At 33.5% G+C, this 21,027-nt stretch overlaps 2 protein-coding genes and 1 long non-coding RNA gene across 7 annotated transcripts in view; 1 reads left to right on the top strand and 2 right to left on the bottom strand.

The window, feature by feature from the left end:
* LOC114931231 (uncharacterized) overlaps positions 1-21,027 on the bottom strand; it is a 301,644-nt gene that overhangs the window by 40,959 nt on the left and 239,658 nt on the right. Inside the window, exon 1 of one of the 3 annotated variants that reach the window (XM_029303195.2) lies at positions 7,874-8,625. The exons of the other annotated variants lie outside the window; for them this stretch is intronic. The gene's annotated coding sequence lies outside the window, so the exon portion shown is untranslated. Of the gene's footprint in view, positions 1-7,873; positions 8,626-21,027 lie in introns of those variants that run through there. 3 annotated transcript variants of the gene reach the window in all.
* LOC114931233 (uncharacterized) overlaps positions 5,465-21,027 on the top strand; it is a 35,439-nt gene continuing 19,876 nt past the window's right edge. Inside the window, exons 1-2 of one of the 3 annotated variants that reach the window (XM_085486433.1) lie at positions 5,465-5,744; positions 11,154-11,224. In XM_085486433.1, the coding sequence (XP_085342559.1) occupies positions 5,494-5,744; positions 11,154-11,224 (322 nt within the window). In that variant the 5' untranslated portion in view covers positions 5,465-5,493. Of the gene's footprint in view, positions 5,745-7,731; positions 8,050-11,150; positions 11,225-21,027 lie in introns of those variants that run through there. The other 2 variants (XM_085486432.1, XR_003819633.2) reach the window with 2 other exon arrangements.
* Positions 19,137-19,426, bottom strand: LOC146721686 (uncharacterized). The gene is made up of 2 exons (XR_014925561.1): positions 19,288-19,426; positions 19,137-19,214 (listed from the first exon to the last, which is right to left on the bottom strand). It is a non-coding gene; the product is annotated as an uncharacterized LOC146721686 (long non-coding RNA).

The following is a 21,027-nucleotide window of genomic DNA, read 5'->3' as shown; positions in this document are numbered from 1 at the left end:
AACGCGGCCGTAATAATAACGAGCGGATAAAACGACGTCGTGCGCGATTGAAAACACTCTCGCGCAAGTTTCCCGCAATTTTCATAATTCGTTTTGGCGGCCGTCCAATCGCTCCTTGTTTCCTCGAGCGTCTTACCTCGGTAAAGATATAATTTAGTTCCGCGAATAAACACTGAATTTTTCGCAACGCGCGATAATGATTAATATCTGCATTATAAATCGCACTTCAATAAAAAGCATCCTTGAATCCTTAGCAAAGAATTTTGGCTCGAATTTATCATACCATAGCATAAATTATATCATTTCATTTTAATTAAAATAATAATTCAATTTAATTATATTAATCATTTAATTAAAATATATATATATATATATATATACTCTAAATATACATAATATATCCCATACAGCACAAAATATTTTTCAAATCGTTTAAAAATATTTCTTAAAAAATAAAATAATTCTCGAAAATATTTTTAAATGTTTCTATGTCCGCTTTTTCATGTTTCAAAAATATTTTTGAATAAAGATTTAAACTAATATTTCCAAAATATGTATCAAATATTTTAGAGAATATTATTTGAGCGATAAAGAACATTTTTAAAATATTCTAAAAAATGTTATCACAAACAATTTTTAAATCATTTTAAAATATTCCTAAAACTATTTTAAAATGTAAATTTAACGTATAAGACGGGCAACAAGAGCCAAATCGCGGATGACAATGCGTTATCCTAACGAATCTAAATAATTTTCCGTTAGAATTAAATACCGGTGCACAAGGCACCAAATTTTACTTGGACACGGCCAAGATTTTAAAATATGAAATAATCTCATATTTGAGATTTAATTTCAATACCCCCTTTAACCCCCCTACGGAAAATAAATAAATGAATGCAAGAGAAAAATATAGATCCGAAAATCGCTGAATCGGGAATTGAACCCGAGACCTTTCGCTTGCCGGGCGACTGCTCTTCCAGCTGAGCTATTCAGATCCTTTCGATTCTATACTTTTCTCTGTTATATATATTAATGTTGGTAAACAAACGCATTTTTAAGCCAGCGTGTATCAATATAAGAGTTTTAACAAGGCTCTGTAATATAAATATAAATTTAACGTATAAGACGGGCAACAAGAGCCAAATATATATTTATTTTCCGTAGGGGGGTTAAAGGGGGTATTGAAATTAAATCTCAAATATGAGATTATTTCATATTTTAAAATCTTGGCCGTGTCCAAGTAAAATTTGGTGCCTTGTGCACCGGTATTTAATTCTAACGGAAAATTATTTAGTTTCGTTAGGATAACGCATTGTCATCCGCGATTTGGCTCTTGTTGCCCGTCTTATACGTTAAATTTATATTTATATTACAGAGCCTTGTTAAAACTCTTATATTTTAAAATGTTTTTATGCAATATTTTATAGAAATATTTAGAAATATTTTTTGAAAACATTCATAATATTTTGTGCTGTATGGGATATTAATATAAATATATCATTATATATATTTATATATATATATATATAGCAAATATATATTTATTACACAAAGAATGAAATAAATGTCAAGTTCGATTATAAGATTATAAGATAATTTTTATAATATTAGGACGATATTATAAAATTAAATAATAGCAATTATTTAATTTCAAAATAAAAATCCTTATAAAATTAGTCTAATCTACAAGATTAATAGGAGCTTTCACTGTAAAAAATATGTAATATATTACACAAAAATATGTAAAATTACATAAATAATAAGTGTAAAATTATACGATAAATAATAGAAATATTTACCCTTTTATTATCATGTAATTTTACATATTTTTTTTTACAGAGTCGCTACGATTTCGAAAAAAATCGAAAAATATATAAATTAATTTCTGAGCTGAAGATTCCGAAATACAACGAATAATGCGAGATAAAAATCGCTGAGTCGATTAGACGAGGACATGGTCGAACGATGATCGAACGACGCAAAAGATACATCGTCGTGCGACTCGAAAAAGGAAGAACGCGGTGATAACCTCTTTACGTACACACACACACACTCACACACAACACACACACATACATTACACCGATATACATACATCGAGAACTCGGAAAAGCGAATCTCGCTTGCTCTCGAATGGAGAAGATTAACGATCCACTATTGAGGGAACGCGCGAGTCCGTGTTCCGCTCTCGTTCGACAATGTTATTCTTAGGCGAAGCAGCTGCGAAATTAATGAAGGCGACCACGGAAGAGAGAGATAAACGGGGGAGAGAAGCGTGAAATAATCGCGCGCTCGCGAGCGCGTCGCACAAAGGAATATTTCGCGTTTCTCACGCGGAAACGTCGCGTCTAGTGAGTAGCGGTTTCGCGAGTGATGGATGAGAGCGCACTCGAGACGAAAAAGTCGCGAAGGGAGAAGGAGAGATGATGGTGGAATCGTTGGAGGACTCTTGACTTTCACGCACAGTTCAGTCAGAATACTTGCGGCAAAGCTCGGAGACCGAGAAATTCAGATAAACGCGATTCTTTTAGGTTTTCGCGCTGCGGCTAGAGTAGTCGCATTAATGGAATTGGTTTTTTTTTTTTTAATTAGATGCAGCCTATCTTCCTGGTCCGTAAGTCGGCGCAAATATAATTAATTTAATTATTTATTTACAAGTAATAATTCATTTATTTATTTCTATAGTTCTTAAATTATTTATATACTAAATAATTTAATAATTATAAAAATAAATATTTATTTATTTCTAAATTATTCTTATAAATTATTTATATACTAAATAATTTAATAATTATAGAAATAAATAAATGAATAAATGATTACTATAAATAAATAATGAAATTAATTATAATTGCGCCGACTTCTAAATAAAGAAATGATTTAGTATATAAATCATTTCTTTATGTAGAATGTACGAAAAACTCATTACGTTAATTAGAGAAGAGAATAACGGCAAAGAAAAGGAGATATAAAATAAAATGCAATGAAAAATGAGAAATATATGTACGAGTGCTAAATCGAACGCTCTCGCGACTTCGAAAAGTAACTGGGTCAAAGATATTGTTCCCCCAGAAATAAATACCTGCGATATTCTCGATAACACACACGGAACAATTAAGTAAAAGGCGTGCGGGCGGGGAATTGTTTTCGTATACTTTGGTCGATCGATTATTCGCGGCGCGCAGCTATAGTAGTTTGCATATCACGTGATTGCCACCGATCCCGATGGGCCCGGGATATTTGCCTATCTACTACAGGCGACGGTATTTGCGCGCTGTGAGATTTTCCAATTAAACCGTGATTAATTCCGTGACGGCCAGTCGGAACGTGCGCGTCCGGTTGTTTACTGCGGAAGCGAATAAAGAAGTGGAGAAAGAACGAGAGAGAGAGAAAACAGGATCGATGAACAGGGCTAGAGAGGCCGGTCGCCAAATCAATGTTAATCCGATTTCGGCAGTTTGTTTGTCCCTCCGCGAGAACGTGGCACCACTTAATATAACGCGTGTGTACGCACTTTTTTCTTTAAATTTGCCCCGAAAATTATGGTAATCGAGGGATAATAAAGTATCAAGTGCGGAAAGTTGACAATTGGTCACGAGTGCGGGCGATGGACCACCCCACACGAGTGAACAATTGTCAATCCGCACGTGATACACACACTATTTTGTATTACAAGTGCAGGCAAAGTCGCCATTTTGCGGCGGCACGGTGCGGGAATAGTCGTGTTCAAAGTCATTGTTCACGGCTAAAACCGTGGACAAAGCATTGCCGCAAACGTTAGATAGCGGCGTGGGAAATCGGCCGCTTTCCGCACAGAAAACACGCACACAAAGTGCCACTTTGCCTGCACGTGTAATACAAAAGTTTATACCACAATAAAAATAATTTTTAATTAATTAATTAATTTTATTTAGTAAACTCGAAAATTAATATGTACATACATAGTAAAATTAATCAAACATATTTTATATCTTATTGTGATAAATATTAGTATTTTTATTGTGCTAAATATTAATTATATAAAAAGAAAAATATCTTATACAATTTTTCCAATACCATATTGTCTCACAATTAATTATCATAATTTTCAGAGTAAATTCTAAAAGAAAATTGTCTCTGTGTATATAAATATGCATATATTAGTAACCGCGTTATCCCGTTAACCAGGGGAAGTCCTGAACGGAGAAGTCCTCGACGACGAACGGAATTTACGGTACATCATGACTTCTTTTTTCCGGATGAGAGGAAAAACGGTGGGGATGAATGGAATTGCTGTCGCAAGCAATTAACGTATATATATACGTATATATGTATATACATATATCAGCTGTGCAAACTTTGCAGATTCGTTGAAAAAAATCACGAACGCGTCGGTATCCGCGATAAACCTCGGCTCGTCTAGAAATTTCGAGTAATTTATTATATTAGCACGATTTATTATATTAGATTCCGCAAAATATATACTCTCGCTTTATCCCGCGAAAAGTAAATCATTTTACTCCAGATTACGCGACGAAATAAAAATAATTTATTATTATCAGCGTTATTTATTCAACATGTTGCGCGAAATTACATCCGGCTTAAGCCAGATTGAGACGTATCACGACAAAATACAAGACAGAATATTTATAATTTGACACATGAGCGCGAGGATATAATATATTTCACGTTTTTTTTCAAATGTGTTTTTATTTCGTTCATAACGCACAAAGTAAAAACAGATTTCTGTCGCGGACTTTAAGCGCGAGATTATATTACAGTCAGATACATAAATGAATTTGCAACATACAATGTCAAGTCGCGCAGACAAGAAGAACGCAGAGTATCTTAAATTAAAAAAAATAAAAATAAAAATAAAAATAAAAAAATAAATTAAATAAATAAAAATAAATAAAATAAATAAAATAAAATAAATATCTAAGCCTGATGTAGAAAGTCGATAAATGTAAATTATAGATCATAAAAGATTACCCCGAATTCTGCGAATGTATGTGTAACTGTCGCATTGCATAATCAAATTAACATGTATATTTCCTAAACATTTCGGAGTAGCGAAACGAATACATATGAAATCTGTCTTGAAATTTGTCGCTAATCACGAAGCCTCGTCTTCAAGCGAACACAACCGACAAATAGCGCTGATGATAACAATAATATTATATTGTTATCGTTTATTATTCCATTGAAATCTGATGACATGACTCACTTAACGAGAATAAAGTGCGACAAGCGATATTCTGCTCGTCGTCACGAACAACAAATTACATCGGAGTTGTAATTGATCGGTAGCCTTTAAAGCAAACGATGCATCGGCCGATTCCAAACCGGTGCACGATCCTCGTGCCGAGGTTACACGTGTATAATAGGGGATACACGTATATATATATATATATATATATATATATATATATATATATATATATATATAAGCACAGACTCTATTATGACGCGCTAAAAACCGGCTTCTCGCGACCTTTAACGTAACTCGTCTTAATGATCGCGTTTGTGCGAGTGAAACGCAACGGTGATGAGTCAGTCACATACGCAGTCAGTCAGTTAGCTCCAGATTGTTGTCCTCCTCGCGCCGAGGGAAGCCTTGGAAGAAAATTAATCTCGTCGCGAGCGCGAGTGGAAATTAAATCGACGAGAGCACGTGCGTCTCGTCTCATAATCCGCGAGAGGGAAAGCAAACTAAAATGGACCAAAAAAAGCATCTTCCTATTTCTCGCAAAACCAGTTACTCGGTACGTCCTGAAGTATTCATGTTCGCGGAAAAAATTTTCCGATATAGGATACAGATTTGCGCGAGGCAAATGCGCTATCAAAAAAATTGGTCCATTTATTTTTCATAAATCGTCTCGTTCGATCACACTATATTAAATATTTCAGAAAGATGTAGGCGAATGACACAAGAAAAACTGTAGATTTTTTTTATAAATACGCTGTCCAGAAATATTTGTTCTCATCTTTTTTCATAAATTGTCTTGCTTCAATTATACACTGAAAAACAATTATTGAATTCGAATAAATATTTATTTCAATACTGTCTAATAAATCAGTCATTTATTTGAAAATAATAATAATAATAATTTTATGTGAAAAATATTTATTTAATATAAGAAAATCCTTTTCAAAATACATAAATATTTGTTTCAAATAAATGACTGATTAAGCAGTATTGAAATACATAAATATTCATTTATTTAATAATTTTTTTTCAGTGTACAAATTTACTGAATGTTTGAGAAAGATGTAGACGAACGACACAAGGAAAATTGTACGTAGAACTCTCTTCTAATTTATCCTATGAAAATCATGGTGATCGTAGGGCAATATAGTATTGGAAGAATTTTATAAGAAACGTTCGCGATGAATCATTGTATTTAAGGTTTGTTAAAATAAAGAAACAATTTTATTCCTTTTATAAGAGTTTCTCTGATCAATATTTGCCACAATAAAAATATTAATATCTAGCACAATAAGATATAAAATACGTTCGATTAATTTGACTACGTTCGTATTAATATTTTTTATTGTGGTCAATATTTTAATCGGACAAACTTTTATAAAATCCTTTCAATATCATTATTGTCCTTGTTAATTTTTTAATTTTATAAGAGTTTCTCTGACCAATATTTCCCACAATAAAAATATTAACATCTAGCACAATAAAACATAAAATACGTTCGATTAATTTGACTACGTTCGTATTAATATTTTTTATTGTGGTCAATATTTTAATCGGAGAAACTTTTATAAAATTCTTCCAATACCATTATTGTCCCACGATTACCATGTTTTTCCGGGCAAATTCCAAGAGAAAATTCTCTTCGCGTATAGAATAAAAATCGGACGCGCACAGTTGGAGGTGGAAATACCAGTCGACTTTCTCCGCGTCTATCAAATCGCGAAAGATCGCGAGGGCTGCCATGATATCAAGGCCGTGACTATCGTCACCTGTTCTTGCGCTACATAATTGCGGCCGCGGAACGGAGTAAACTCGACGAGTATATTACGTCGCAGATACACGTACAGATACACGTCGTCGTCGCGGGAACACGTCACGTAACACAACACGCGCGTGTTACAAAACGTTGCACGAGCGCGTCACGGCATTTCGCCGTGAGCGATTATACGCGAGCGCTCCTTATTAATTAATTAATTAAATAACTTGAGAACTATCGCGTCGCGAACTTGAAAATTCCGCCCGAGACATGATTAACTCCGATTAACAGGTCCGCTTTAATAAGCGCCTGTCGCGCTGCTTTTGACACTTGATTTTCAGAACGTTGCGTGTGCGTTCAATCGATCCGTAATTTCGCGTAAATTTGCAGTTTGACCGCGAGCTTATCTCCTGGCGCTCACGGACGACCACGAAGGAGAGATAAGCGCTGCCAAGGTATCACTCGCATATATCTGTCCGTTCGCGACTTCTGGATAAATTGCGTAAAGGAAAAAAAATCGTACAACGTTGCAAAAAAAAATATATATGCAAAAGTTCGCTCGTCATCTTATCAACGAAGACTCGACAATCATTGATTATATCGTGTGCTTTGCGCGAAATTATATTTATTATTCGTTGGCCTCACTTCATTTCCTTCGCGACGTCATCCTCGACGAGAGAAGAAAAAACGCAAGATTATGCAATGCTTCATCGTGCAGGCACGCGAAATATGCACGCGTGCCTGTGTGCGTGTGTAAATCATCGTTGTCGTCACGCTTCGTGAAGTTAGCCGCGGAAGGCCGGAGATCACCGCCCACGCGCGTGAGTCCAAGTTCGCGAAGTTAGCCGCGGAAGGCCGAAGCTTTTCCAAAACTCCGCAGTTATCGAGAAATATCGCGAATTTTACGACACTTTTGGTGATATACTCACGTGTCTTATCTCTCGTGCTCTACTCCCGGTAATTGACGTCGATTTATCCACACTACGACGATGTCGGTCCTCGGGAACGAATAAATTTCTTCCTCTTTTAACACTCAGCACTCGCGCGCAAAGATGGAGAAAGAAGGGTACGAAGTAAATTATAGATCAATCCGGGGGTGGACTAAGTAAGTACTTTTCACTCGAACGAGATTTCCACAAAATTGCACGATACGACGATATATATATAAAAGTAAAAAAAGAAAAGTGCTCGAAGATGTACACGCGGAATGGGGTGGAAACGGTGCAGGCGGTGCTGCTCCTTTCTCTCTTCTCCCTCGATTAACTGTTCTTCAACCTTCGCTAGGCGGTGAGTGCGCGACTGACTGAGATTTCTGTCGGACTCGGTGAGCGAAGCACACTGAAAAGAACTCCGCGCGCACGCGTACGTACCCACACCGTCCTGTATAACAGCGAGATCCGAGTATACAGGCAGTCCGTATGAGAGAGAGAGAGAGAGAGAACGCAAACGTTTTATCCGTTCCTTCCTTGCTTGGATCCGTTGCCACTTTTCGACGCGTGCAGAACAAGCGCTCGCGAGTGCCGCTGCGAGACTGGAACGCGGGGTAACATGTGCGGGCTCTTACATAGCGCGTCGAGTGGTGGGGATGGGAGTGCTATGGAGGGGGTTCGTGGAACAGTGGAAGGGAGTTCTCCCTACCCCTACTTCCCTTTTCGAGCAGAGGCAGAGAGAACTCGGCGGCGAGCTGGCAAGGACGCGCGATACCTCCGACGACGACGACGTGTCGATCGCTCTCGCTCTTTCGGAGCACACGCTCTGGTCCCCCTCTTCTCCGCCTTTCTCTCTCATTCTCTCTTTTATTATTATTATCTCCGGCTGATTATATTTTGATCCGCTTGTCGCATATTTCTGGATCGCACGCTTCTCTCGAGCGAATTTTCTCGAAATAAAATTAATTTATTTCCGTTCCTCTCTTTCTTCTTCATATTTTTCTTGTTATACTTTATTTGCGCGCATGTATATTCAGCTTTCGAGATTCACTTTGTTTTTCATTTAATGTAATACTGTTCGATTTTTTCCCCTTTTTTTTGCAATTCTTCCTCGCGTTCCATCCTCGTTGGAGAATTTTATTTTAGAGCGTGAAACATATATTGGTTATTTATTTTTCTTCCTGAGAATTATTTTAAATATTTTATTCCTCTTTAATTATCATTTTTAAATATAACGAAATGTATAGGATAAAAAGCGTAAATGTACATGTATAAGTGCATATTTAAACAAAAACATACAAAAATAGAATTGAAAGTCGACAAGATTTTTAAATATTATGTATAATAAAATAATTAAACAATAGGTTTTCCCTTTTACATGAAATCTAAAGCTTGTCATCTAAAGCTTATCGTGAATATTTACGTCGTCTACAGAAGGATAAGAAAAGAAGTAGATATAAATTTATCTCAAGGCATTTGAAGATGATACAGTATCGCGAAGCTTTCAAAGCTCGAATATAGGACAGCACAAATTCTGCGAGCAGATTACATTTTATAAAACAGCATCTCGAATCAGATTCTTTTTAATCCCGCACTTTTACAAGCACGGACATCCACAATTTTTCCAAAGAGAGCACGATTCAAAATATTACACGAAGAAAATTTGCTCTTATTATGTTAGAGAATTTACCCTGAAAATTATAGTAATCGTGGGAAAATATAGTATGTGAAGAATTTTACTATGTATATAATAAAATTAATCGAACATATTTTATATCTTTTTGTAGATATTATATTGTGGTATAAATATTAATCGCAGAAACTTTATAAAATTCGATGTAGAATATTCACAATTTAAATATATATCTTTTGATAATAAAATACTTTTTCACCGCGACAAGATATGTGTATTTTGAAAAGCTTTTTCTTTGCGCGCGGTTTTTAGTTTAAAAATTTTTGTTTTTTTAATTTAAATTTTTTTTTGTTATTTTGTTACTTTTATTTTTTCATATCAAATGTGCAAGTAAATTCCAGCATTTATTATTCGAAAAGAGAACAAATGCTTTTTTGCCGATTCCAAGGGGTGCAAAAGTCAGCCCTGCGGACGCTCATGTTTGCAAGCTCTTTTTTCGGAGCTTGTATAGACATTACACATTCGACCGATAATACGTAACTCATGCGAGGGAGGAAATTACTCGACACGCAGGAAGATGCGTATCGGAACTTCCGCGATGAACTAAGGCCCAGAGGATTCTTGCATTGTGTGCGTCTGCGGCGGCGCAACCGCGAGACGAGAGAGAAATGAATTCCTTTTTGCGGCGGCGAAAGGAGATCGAGAGACAGAGAGAGAGAGGAGAACGTTTTGTTTGGCCGCGATAATGAAGAAGACTCGCGGCACCGCCGTCGTTCTTGCTCGCTGAAGTCGCGGAAGCAATTCTAGAATCGTTCCGCCGCCTTTGTGCGTCTTGCGCGCGGCACGAGCGTTAATTCTCGTCGCTCGTGCGCGCGCGAATTCACCGCGGATGTCCCGTCTTTTGTTCGCCACCGCCGAGAGGGACAATGATACACCTCGCGAAAGCGACGCTCCTCTCCCGGATGCGACGTCCTCGCGATCAGCTGTTGCGTGAAGGATTCGTTCGACGCGATAAAAATTCGATTTTATATTTTTTATATCATTCTTATGTCATTTATATTTTATTAAGATTTAATAAATATGTATTTTTAGATTTTGTATAAATATAGTTTTTATATTGTTCTCTTGTGTCATTTATATTTTATTAAGACTTAAGAAATGTGTATTTTTATATTTTATATAAATAATCATTCAGTTTTTTAATTATCTTTGAAGAATATTTTTTTTTGGAAAATGAAAAAATATTTATCCTACAGTAATATAATGTAATAGATATTTTGATATATAGATATTTTTTTTATAAAAAAGGAAGTATATTTTAAGAGAGAGAGAGAGAGAGTGATTTTCTTACGTTTTCTCTGATTAATATTCACTACAATGAAAAATATTAATAACTATCACAATAAGATATAAAATATGTTTGATTAATTTTGTAAAATTTACTAGGTACATATTAATATTTTTTATTGTGGTAAATAGTTTTAATCAGAGAAACTCTTATAGAACTCTTCCATATTATCCCACGATTACCATGATTTTTATGGTAGAGTAAGTTCTAAGACAAAATTCTCCGTGTAATTTTATACTTATTATTTATGCAATTTTACACATTTTTATGTAATATATTACATATTTTTCTTCTAGTAGTTTTGCCGTCGAGATTGCACATGCAGGCGAGGTACAGATTTCAAAGAGTGGAAAGTTCTCGGAGAAAAGTGGTACGTCTTTCTACTATTAATTTTTGTCGAGTAATATTTAATATTTTTTTAAAAACAATTATTTTTCGACATCATGATCCGTTTCGCAATTACGCGAGAGTAGAAAATTATTAATTAATAGCGCTCGAATGTCGCGTTTCGGAAGAAATAGTTTGCAAAATTATACCAACGTTTCGGACATGTATATATGTTACATATACGCGAATGCACGCACACATGCAGCCCGCAATTAAGTTTGGGTTTAATCAATACCTCGTAATTTACTCGACCAAATTAATTCGACGATGGAGAGCGAGAGAATATCGCGATACCTCGAGAAATTGAAGTTTCGTCAATTACGAACAACGAAAAATCAGTAATTTTTAGAAATTCATTAATTGCAACTATATTTTAAGCGCATTTCGAGTCGAAATAATTGAAATAAATTTCCTCTTAAACTTTGCACTCGCTTGCGAATTTTCATCGCGCGATTTGAAGGTGCAAAATGAACGGACACCGAATAAAGGATCGCTGTCCATCACTAGGAAAAATTATATATCGGCTTCCTCCCTTCTCTTCTCACCCCTCTTTGATACCGGCCATTTGTTACCACCGTTGCTGCCGCCTTATCTTACTTCCGCATAGCCCGTATATATACAGTCGACTAAAGAAAAAAATGATACCTTGCGTAAGCATGAATCGAGAACGTGTACGGAACATTTTTTTTCCATTCAGTTCTCCAAAAAAGAGTGATGTGCACCATAAATTAGAATATTAATAATTATGCTTTCTTTCAACTCGACAAATCTCGATCATTGTTGCGGAATTTATCTCGACGCTGGTTATCAGTAATAAAAAATATATTCATATTTAAGAAAAAAGATAATTATTTTTTTAATATTATAGAAAATACTGCATCTTTTTTAACATTATATTAATTTTCAAAAAATATATATATATATATTTTTTTTTTGAAAATAAATAATGTCAAAAAAGATACAATATTTTCTATTGAAAAAAATAATTATATAATGTCAAAAAAGATGCAGTATTTTCTATTGGAAAAAATAATTTTTTTTTCAATAGAAAATACTGCATCTTTTTTGACATTATATATTTTTAAAATTAAGAGACTGTATGATTATTGATATACATATGTACATACACATATATACATATATATAATAAAAAATAAAACATACATATATATATATAATAAAAAATAAAACACATTAACATTTAAGAAAGAAAAGAGTTTCTTTAATAGAAAATGCTATCTTTTTTTAATTAAAAAATTTAAAAGATTCTAGGAAATATAAAAATGTTTCTCTAAAAGTCGGAAATATCTTGTTTATCTAAAATCGGCTCTCGGCTTATTGATACAGTTTCGAAGCCGCAGTTTGATATTTCCATATCAGTTATTTTTTTTCTCAAAAACACGCGCGGAAAATAACGAACCGATGCCTCGATCCGATTTTCTCTCTCGTCGATATTGCAATTTTGTCAGCGCGGGTCAAGCGAGGAGAGAAGAATCCGCGTCACGTCATCCGGAGAAATTCATCAACGCACGTTTCCGGTTTGCGATCGCGGCAGAAATAAATTAGGGAAAATCGGCCCGGTTCTTCTGGAAGCGGAGAGAACGAAAACAAACGGAGGAAAAAAACACTCCGGAGCGCGGGATGAGAAGTTGCTCATGAACACGTCAAATATTTGCGCGGGAAAAACAATTGCGTGCACGTACGCATCAATTTTGCACCTCGACGCGAAAAAATCGCGAGAGATTCACATATTCCTATATATCTCGTCCCGGAGTTTTTTCTGCGCGATAAGAATATATCGACGGAAACGAATAAAGATTATCTATCGACTCGAGGTGCCGAGATGTTTAATCATGATTGGACACGTGAATGGAATCTCGATTCGATTCTACGAGAAAATGTGTGCGTTTCTCTGACAAACGAGCAATAATTTCATTTCTGTCGCTCTTCGTGTCGACAGATGTTTATTTATTTAGCGGAATTATGCGAAAAAATCCATTATATACCAGAACAAAAAGAAAAAACCATAAGATTAATGGGACCAAAAATAAAACAAAAATTAAATTTTATTTTATATTATTTATTAAATTTATTATTAAATACGATTAAAATACAAAATTCGATGCAATTAAAATATGATTAAAAATTACAATTAAAATGAAAAACCTTATTTAATGGACGAGGGGGATTTTTTTCTATATCTTTACTCGACTCACGATGAATAATCGAGGACTGAAGATAAGACGCTCGAACAGGCCGAATAATAATATATATTACATGATAAGGCTGTAATTCGCGGCCGTAAAATGTAATTTCCGCGTCGCAATTTTTACGCCACGTGGAAATAAAATTTGCGCGCTCGCGCGATGACTTAATCAATCAATCTCGCTTTAATTCACGAGACGGTTAATTTTTTTCTGGAAAATTTGAGAAAATTTAGCAATCACTGTTCGCAATCGCGGCAAAAACGTAAAAAAAAACGTGAGTCATGCGAGTTTCTGCCATTCCGATAAACGCAATCGTATATTCCGCTGATACAGCGGTGTTATCGTTTGCAAGAAAGGTATAACATAATCGAGACATACATATGACGTTACCATCGTCCTCCAAATTATTAGGACATACCGTTACATACTAGACTATATTCGAAGATGCAATCTCGAAATTGCGGGTCGCGTCGAGGGATGAAAGTATAGATTCTCCAGCACGTGGAATAAATCGGTAAAATTAACAAAAAAAGATAAATGAAAAAAATTAATAAAACATAATTATAATAATTATTATAAATAATTATAAAAATAAAAATAATTATAAAAATAATTATAAATAATTATAATTATAATTATAAATAAAATGGAATTAATTCCGTTAAATCGTTTGCTCAGTCGATTTCATTAGGGATTTTTTGAGGGATCGCAAAAGAATAAATTATAGGATAAATCAGTAAAATTAAGAAAAAAGATAATTAAAAAAAATTAGTTAGACATAATTAATAATAAATAAAATGTAATTAACTCCGTTAAATCGCTTGTTCGGTCGATTTCGTTAGGGACTTCCGGTCTTTCGAGGGATCGCAAAAGAATAAATCAGTAAAATTAAAAAATAAAAAGTAATTTAAAAAAAAATTAAACATAATTAATAATAATAAATAAAATGTAATTAACTCCGTTAAATCGCTTGTTCGGTCGATTTCGTTAGGGACTTCCGGTCTTTCGAGGGATCGCAAAAGAATAAATCAGTAAAATTAAAAAATAAAAAAGTAATTAAAAAAAAATTAAACATAATTAATAATAATAAATAAAATGTAATTAACTCCGTTAAATCGCTTGTTCGGTCGATTTCGTTAGGGACTTCCGGTCTTTCGAGGGATCGCAAAAGAATAAATCAGTAAAATTAAAAAATAAAAAAGTAATTAAAAAAAAAATTAAACATAATTAATAATAATAAATAAAATGTAATTAACTCCGTTAAATCGCTTGTTCGGTCGATTTCGTTAGGGATCTTCCGGTCTTTCGAGGGATCGCGAAAGACCGGAGGTAGAAAGTCCCAGGACTAAGCGGCAAAATGCGAAAACGCATCGTTTCGGAACGTCCGGATTGTCGCAAGGTGCGCAGATTCGAGCGCACGCGTGTGTCTTGTTTTGCGTCTTGCGTAACGCGATACGCAACGAGAGGATGCAACGACGGAGAGGAGCGCGGGGAGAAGAGGAAGGCGTTTCTGCCGCGAGCGGAAATCGTATCCGCGGCTTGCGTAAGAATCGTAAGGACTGGCTGACCGACGACACAGCGTGTAATCGGTATCGCGGCTAAGTGCATGCATTTTTATATATGCACAAAACCTCTAGCGAGAATCCACCAGAGAGAGATCTTGGATTTACGGTTCTCTCCAGCGATTTCCGGCGAAGACGGAACGAAAAAGGGCGGAAGTGAATGTATTAATATATCATATTAAACAAATAAAAAAATTAATCGAAATATAAATAAAAATAAATATCAATAAATATAATATTAATATTATATTTTAAAATTATTAATGAGACAATTATAATGACGATTGTTATCTAATGTTCTATGACATAAAAAAAATCAAGAGTCTTATACTGGAGGATTTTAATAAAAATTTGAATACGCTTTTCTGTGCGTATATTTTTAAAAGATTTTTATACGTTTGGATGTAGGCTAAATAATTTTTATATTACATCATATAATATAAAATATATGAAAAATGATGATACTTCTTCATATATTTTATATGATGTACTATAAAAATTGAGCTTGCAAACGCGTGTAAATCTTTCAAAAAATCACAGAAAGGCGTTAAATTATTAGTGACAACAATTATTAATAATAATGAGTATTATCTAATACCCCATAAATATCAAGAGTCTAGAGGAATTTAATAAAAAATATGATTGAACGTCCTTTTGTGCGTTTTTTAAAAAGTCTTGTATGCATTTGAATGCTAAATCATTTTTATATCATATTACATAATATAAAATGTATGAACACATGATGAAGGGTTACCGAAGAAACTTAAAAATTACAGAGATAGAATTTTCTCTTTGAATTTACCCTGAAAATCATGGTAATCATGGACAATATGGTATTGAAAAAATTTTATAAGAATTACTCTGATTAATATATTTATCACAATAAAAAATATTAATATGTACATAGTAAATATAACTATGTACATAGTAAAATTCATCGAACATATTTTATATTTTATTGTGGTAGATATTAATATTTTTTATTGTGGCAAATATTAATCAGAGAAACTCTTGAAAAATTCTTCCATATTGATCCACGATTACCATGACTTTCAGGGTAAATTCTAAGAGAAAATTATCTCTGCGTGTATAGTGACAATTAATACACAATATTTAATATCCCATAGTATATTTTAACACAAAATAAATGCAAAACTTCAGGTAATTTAAAAAGAAATTTTGTAGTGTTAATGAAAAAATTACTAAAAAATATGTTAATTTTAGATTTTATCTATCCCCACTTATACATATATTATAAATAGAAAATCAACATTTTTTCTGTATAAATTTTAACAGAAAAATCTTGTCACTAATAAAGCAGAACATATTTATTGTGTAAAATTAAAAATAGATGCACATTGTGTTTTTTCAGTTGTTTTAATAATTTAACATTTAAGTTCAATTAACAGAATATATTAAATTAACACATGAACGTGTTAAATATTGAATCCAGAAATTTTCATGGGGACCGTTTTTAACAAGAAAACACAAATTTTTCTATTGTATATATGGAATGAACGTTTGTTCGATTAACTTTACTCTCATTCGCGGACTTTGCTTCGAATCGGTAGCGCGGCTGCTTCGATAGGATCTACGCGCGACGTTATTAAGACACGCGCGCGCGTAATTCGGACGTAACGCGAGCCACGCTTCGGCGAGTACGCTTGGACCTTCCCTCCGTCCATTCATGAGATTCGCGCGGATTCTATAAGCGGCTTCACCGAGTAGAGCGCGCTCGGCCGAGTCGAGTCGGTTCACTCGATTTCATTCATTTGCCGGATAATCGCCGTGTTCCTGTTTGCGGCTCGGCAGGGACGTGCCAAGCGCAATAGAGCGAGTGTCGTTCCCGCGCTCAAGGTCCCGAGTTCCGGAGGAGCATTGTCTTGCTGCACCTCTCCTAAGTAAGTAAGCGATGCAGGAAGTTGCTGACTCGCGCGAGATGACGACGCGGAATTTTCTCGCCTACCGCGCCGCCGAGAGATTTTATTATACTTTATAAGAGACCACGTGTGCGCGCGCGGAAGTCTTAGTTTAAGCGTTAGTTTGTTGCGTTCCAGGACGTTTGTCGTCGTCGCCAGATGTTTATTTATTTTTATATTAAAAGTAATTGTATTTTATCTGCGGTTCAGTTTATTTATTTGAAAATAAATAGTTTAAAAAAGAAGAGACAATCTTTTTTTAATTTTATTCTTAAAGGATAAATTAATCGTTTTGAAATTTATTTACGGAAATATATGTATATATAAAATTTTGATTAAATAATTCGAAAATTTGAAAGAGTATTTACATAATATATAAATTCGGTTTCACGATATATAATTTCGGTTTATTTTTTTGTGATTAAATTGTATATAGGAAGTATAAATCTGGCTCGAATTTTTTTCGAAATCTATACATGTGACAGGTGTTATTGCCCGTATGTGATATTTGATGTTTCATGTCCACACTTTAATTTTAATTAGTTGTATTTTTTCATTCTTCCGAATTTGTATACAGTATGTTTTTAAAAATTTACAGTTTGGACGAAATGGTGTCATTTTTTTCATAATAATAAAGTAGGAAGTGAAAAGAGTATTCGTAAATAAAAATATGATTAATTTTTTTGTAATATTGTGAAATCGAATTTATATATTATGTAAATATTCTTTAAAAATTTTAAATTATTTAATCAAAATTTTATATATACATATATTTCCGTAAATAAATTTCAAAACGATTCATTTATCCTTTAAGAATAAAATTAAAAAGAGGTTGTCTCTTCTTTTTTAAACTCTTTTCAAATAAATAAATTAAACCGTAGATAATTTAATTACTTTTAATATAGAAATAAAAGCAATAATGCCAATATAAAATATTAATGAGTGAATTTGGACAGAATGCAACAATTAATTAAATCTATCAAAGTTAGGATAAAGAAATGGAGAGTCTTTTACATATTTTGTAGATTTTATAAAAGATATTTTTATAATTAATAAACAATTTATATAAAAAAATGTATGCCTAACAAAACAGGAAAATTTAGTTTTCTTCTCAAGGAAACTTTTTTATTGAACCAATTTATTTTTCCATCTGCAGATCTATCTTATATCATACAATTCAATTAAATCATTTATTAACACAGAGTTGAATTCAACTCCTTATTTTTCTTTCCTTTTACCTTGTTTTTGTCTTCCTTTACTTTATCCTTTATTGAAAGGATTTTAAAAAAATTATATATACAATCAATAATATAAATAATTCGATACGTAAGTAGATATTAAAAGGGAGTGTATATACATGATTCGAGAGAAATAAATAAATAGATTTATTTATTTATATAGTTAAGTTATATATTTTTTAATCATGGGCAAATGTGTGTGTCACTCTTTCTCTCTTTCTGCAAAATTAATAAATTAATTAATTCTGCAAGATTAATTAATTAATAAAATTTAGATTTTATAAATTAGACATGCATTCTAAACGCACATTACGTGGTCCAAATCTCTACATTAAAAAAAATGAAAATTGCGCAATCATATCGTCTTTTTATTTTTTTTTTTTTTGCAACATTTAATTCTGACGATTTCCATAATAATCGTTCTCGTTTCTCTCCTCGAGGAATTTAACTTTTTCCGCGACACGCGCGTCCCACAAGACGCGAAATCAAGCAGCTGCTGCGCGCAGAGCGTGTGCGTGCACGTGGTCTGTGCACGCACACGCGGACCAGTCCGGCCACGGTCATCTCGAGACCTTCTTGTGCAGCCACCGCACTCACACAGACATGTACACGCATGACACGCGATTCGCGAGGCGAATTACGCAACGGCGCAATTGCGTGTACCGCAACGTAACGATGAGTTTCACGATATAACGACCGGTCGCACGACTCGCCTTCTCTCTCCACGCATCAACTTTAATAGAGATATATATATATATATATATATATATATATATATATATATATATTTGTCTCTTTTCTCTATCGCCATTCATAAATCTGTCGAGAAAAACTAAACTTTTTGGTAATCAAATGTCAGAGTAATTAAATTGTTGTTTTAATTAAAAGTAATTTTAAACTCGCATTATCTTATTCTCGTATTTTTGTAATTAAAGTAGTAGATATTAAACTGACTACACTGGCTGTCTATTCGATTTGTTAAACTATATTTATTGACGTTTCGACCATACGGGTTGTGGTCCTTTTCAAAATTACAATAGAAGCATTCTAGAAATAAATGTACATGCAATCAGAATCAACATTTAAATTGAAAACATGAAATGTAACAAATGAGACTTACAATGAGTTACTGCATATCGTTATTGACATTTAAAAGTACGCTCCGGTGAGACTTAACTTAAGATCGGATGGTAAATTAACTGCGTTTCACTTGTGTCATCTTGCTACGACTGAGCACACTGTACTAACGAATAAACACGCCGAAAATTATTAAAAGTTAACAATATTTACATTCTCGCTAAATTGTGATGTACCATATGGCAAATTACTAAAATAAAATATAAAAAATGAAAAATAAAATATAAAAAGTATAAGATAATAAAAAGACAAATAAATAAATAAATAAATATATTCGGTTCGCTTATGTCATCCTGCCTTAACATACCAATAATAAACTACTAATAATAGCTCCCAACAATGTATGTTAAAAATTTTTTACTTCAATTTCTAAACAAACTGTCATATATCGTACTAAAGCTTTCAGTGTCTTTCTGTAAATTGATAGTGGAATTCAATTTCTTGATAAAGTACATTTCGGCTATTTCTCTTTTTCTTCTATTGTTTTCTTTATGCAGAATTAAAGGATTCGACCAATCAAATTCATGTCCTTGATTAATTCTGTGCTCACTAACAACAGAAAAATTGCTCGCTGAATTTTTAATATTACGTCGGTGTTCGTTAATCCTAGTACTGAGATGTCTTTTTGTCTGCCCTACATAATTAGAATCACAATTGTTACAATTAATACAATAGACTACGCCGGTTTGCTTATTAATATCTAAATTATCTTTCCCCGATTTTATTAAACAGTTCAGTTTTTTGGGGATGGTAAAAATTACGTTAAGGTTCTTTTTGTTTAGAAATCTATATATGTCATTAGTGAACCGATTACAATATGGAATGACGATGAAATTTTCCCTCGAAACATCCGTCGAATCTACATTTATAATTTTTTTTATCCTTATTGTTTATAGGTTGTGACAGCTTGTGGGTTCTATCATTGACATATTTATTAATGAGATTTTCCGGGAAGCAATTATTTTTCAAAATATTCTTTACAATTTTTAAATTAGAGTTATGAAACCGTTTGTTAGATAAAATTATTGCATGGTCAACTAAATTGGTAATGGTGTTAATTTTATATTTCGTCGGATGATTCGAGAAAAAAATTGATGTATCTTCCTGAGAATGTTGGTTTTCTGTACCAGTTAGTTATGAGCTTATTATCATCCCTGTGGACAATTGTATTCAAAAAGCTGAGAGAATTATTAGTTTCAATCTCATAAGTAAAAGTTAGTCTTGGGTGATAGCTATTAAACACCTCGCTCACCTCTAACAGTTTATCGTTAGGAAGGATCATGAATATGTCATCTACATATCTATAGAAACAAGATGTTTCGAAACCAAGCAAGGACAAACAATCCGTTTCAAGATCCTCCATTACGATATTTGCGAGTATGGGGGAGAGAGGTGAGCCCATTGGACTCCCATAAATCTGTTCATAAGCTATCCCATTAAACATGAAACTAGTTGAACACAATATTGCATCAATCGCATGCCTGAACTGTTGAAAACTAAAATTAGTATGTCCCGATATCTCATTCCATCTCTTTTCTATACCTTTTATGACTAGTTCCTTCGGAATATTAGTGTAGAGTGAAGAGACATCCAACGACACCATTATATCGGTTGACTCTATGGTTTTATTATTTATTGATTTGACGAACTCCCAACTATCTTTGACGAACGATCGAGGTTTTTGAATTGAATTTAGTAAGATAGAGTGTAAATAATTTGCCAT

Source organism: Nylanderia fulva, unplaced genomic scaffold, assembly GCF_048542155.1.
Source record: "Nylanderia fulva isolate GAGA-0341 unplaced genomic scaffold, ASM4854215v1 Scaffold43, whole genome shotgun sequence".
In the NCBI taxonomy this organism is placed as follows: Eukaryota; Metazoa; Arthropoda; class Insecta; order Hymenoptera; family Formicidae; genus Nylanderia; species Nylanderia fulva.
Note: the sequence above shows the minus strand (reverse complement) of the source record. Positions and strands in the feature narration are given on the sequence as shown.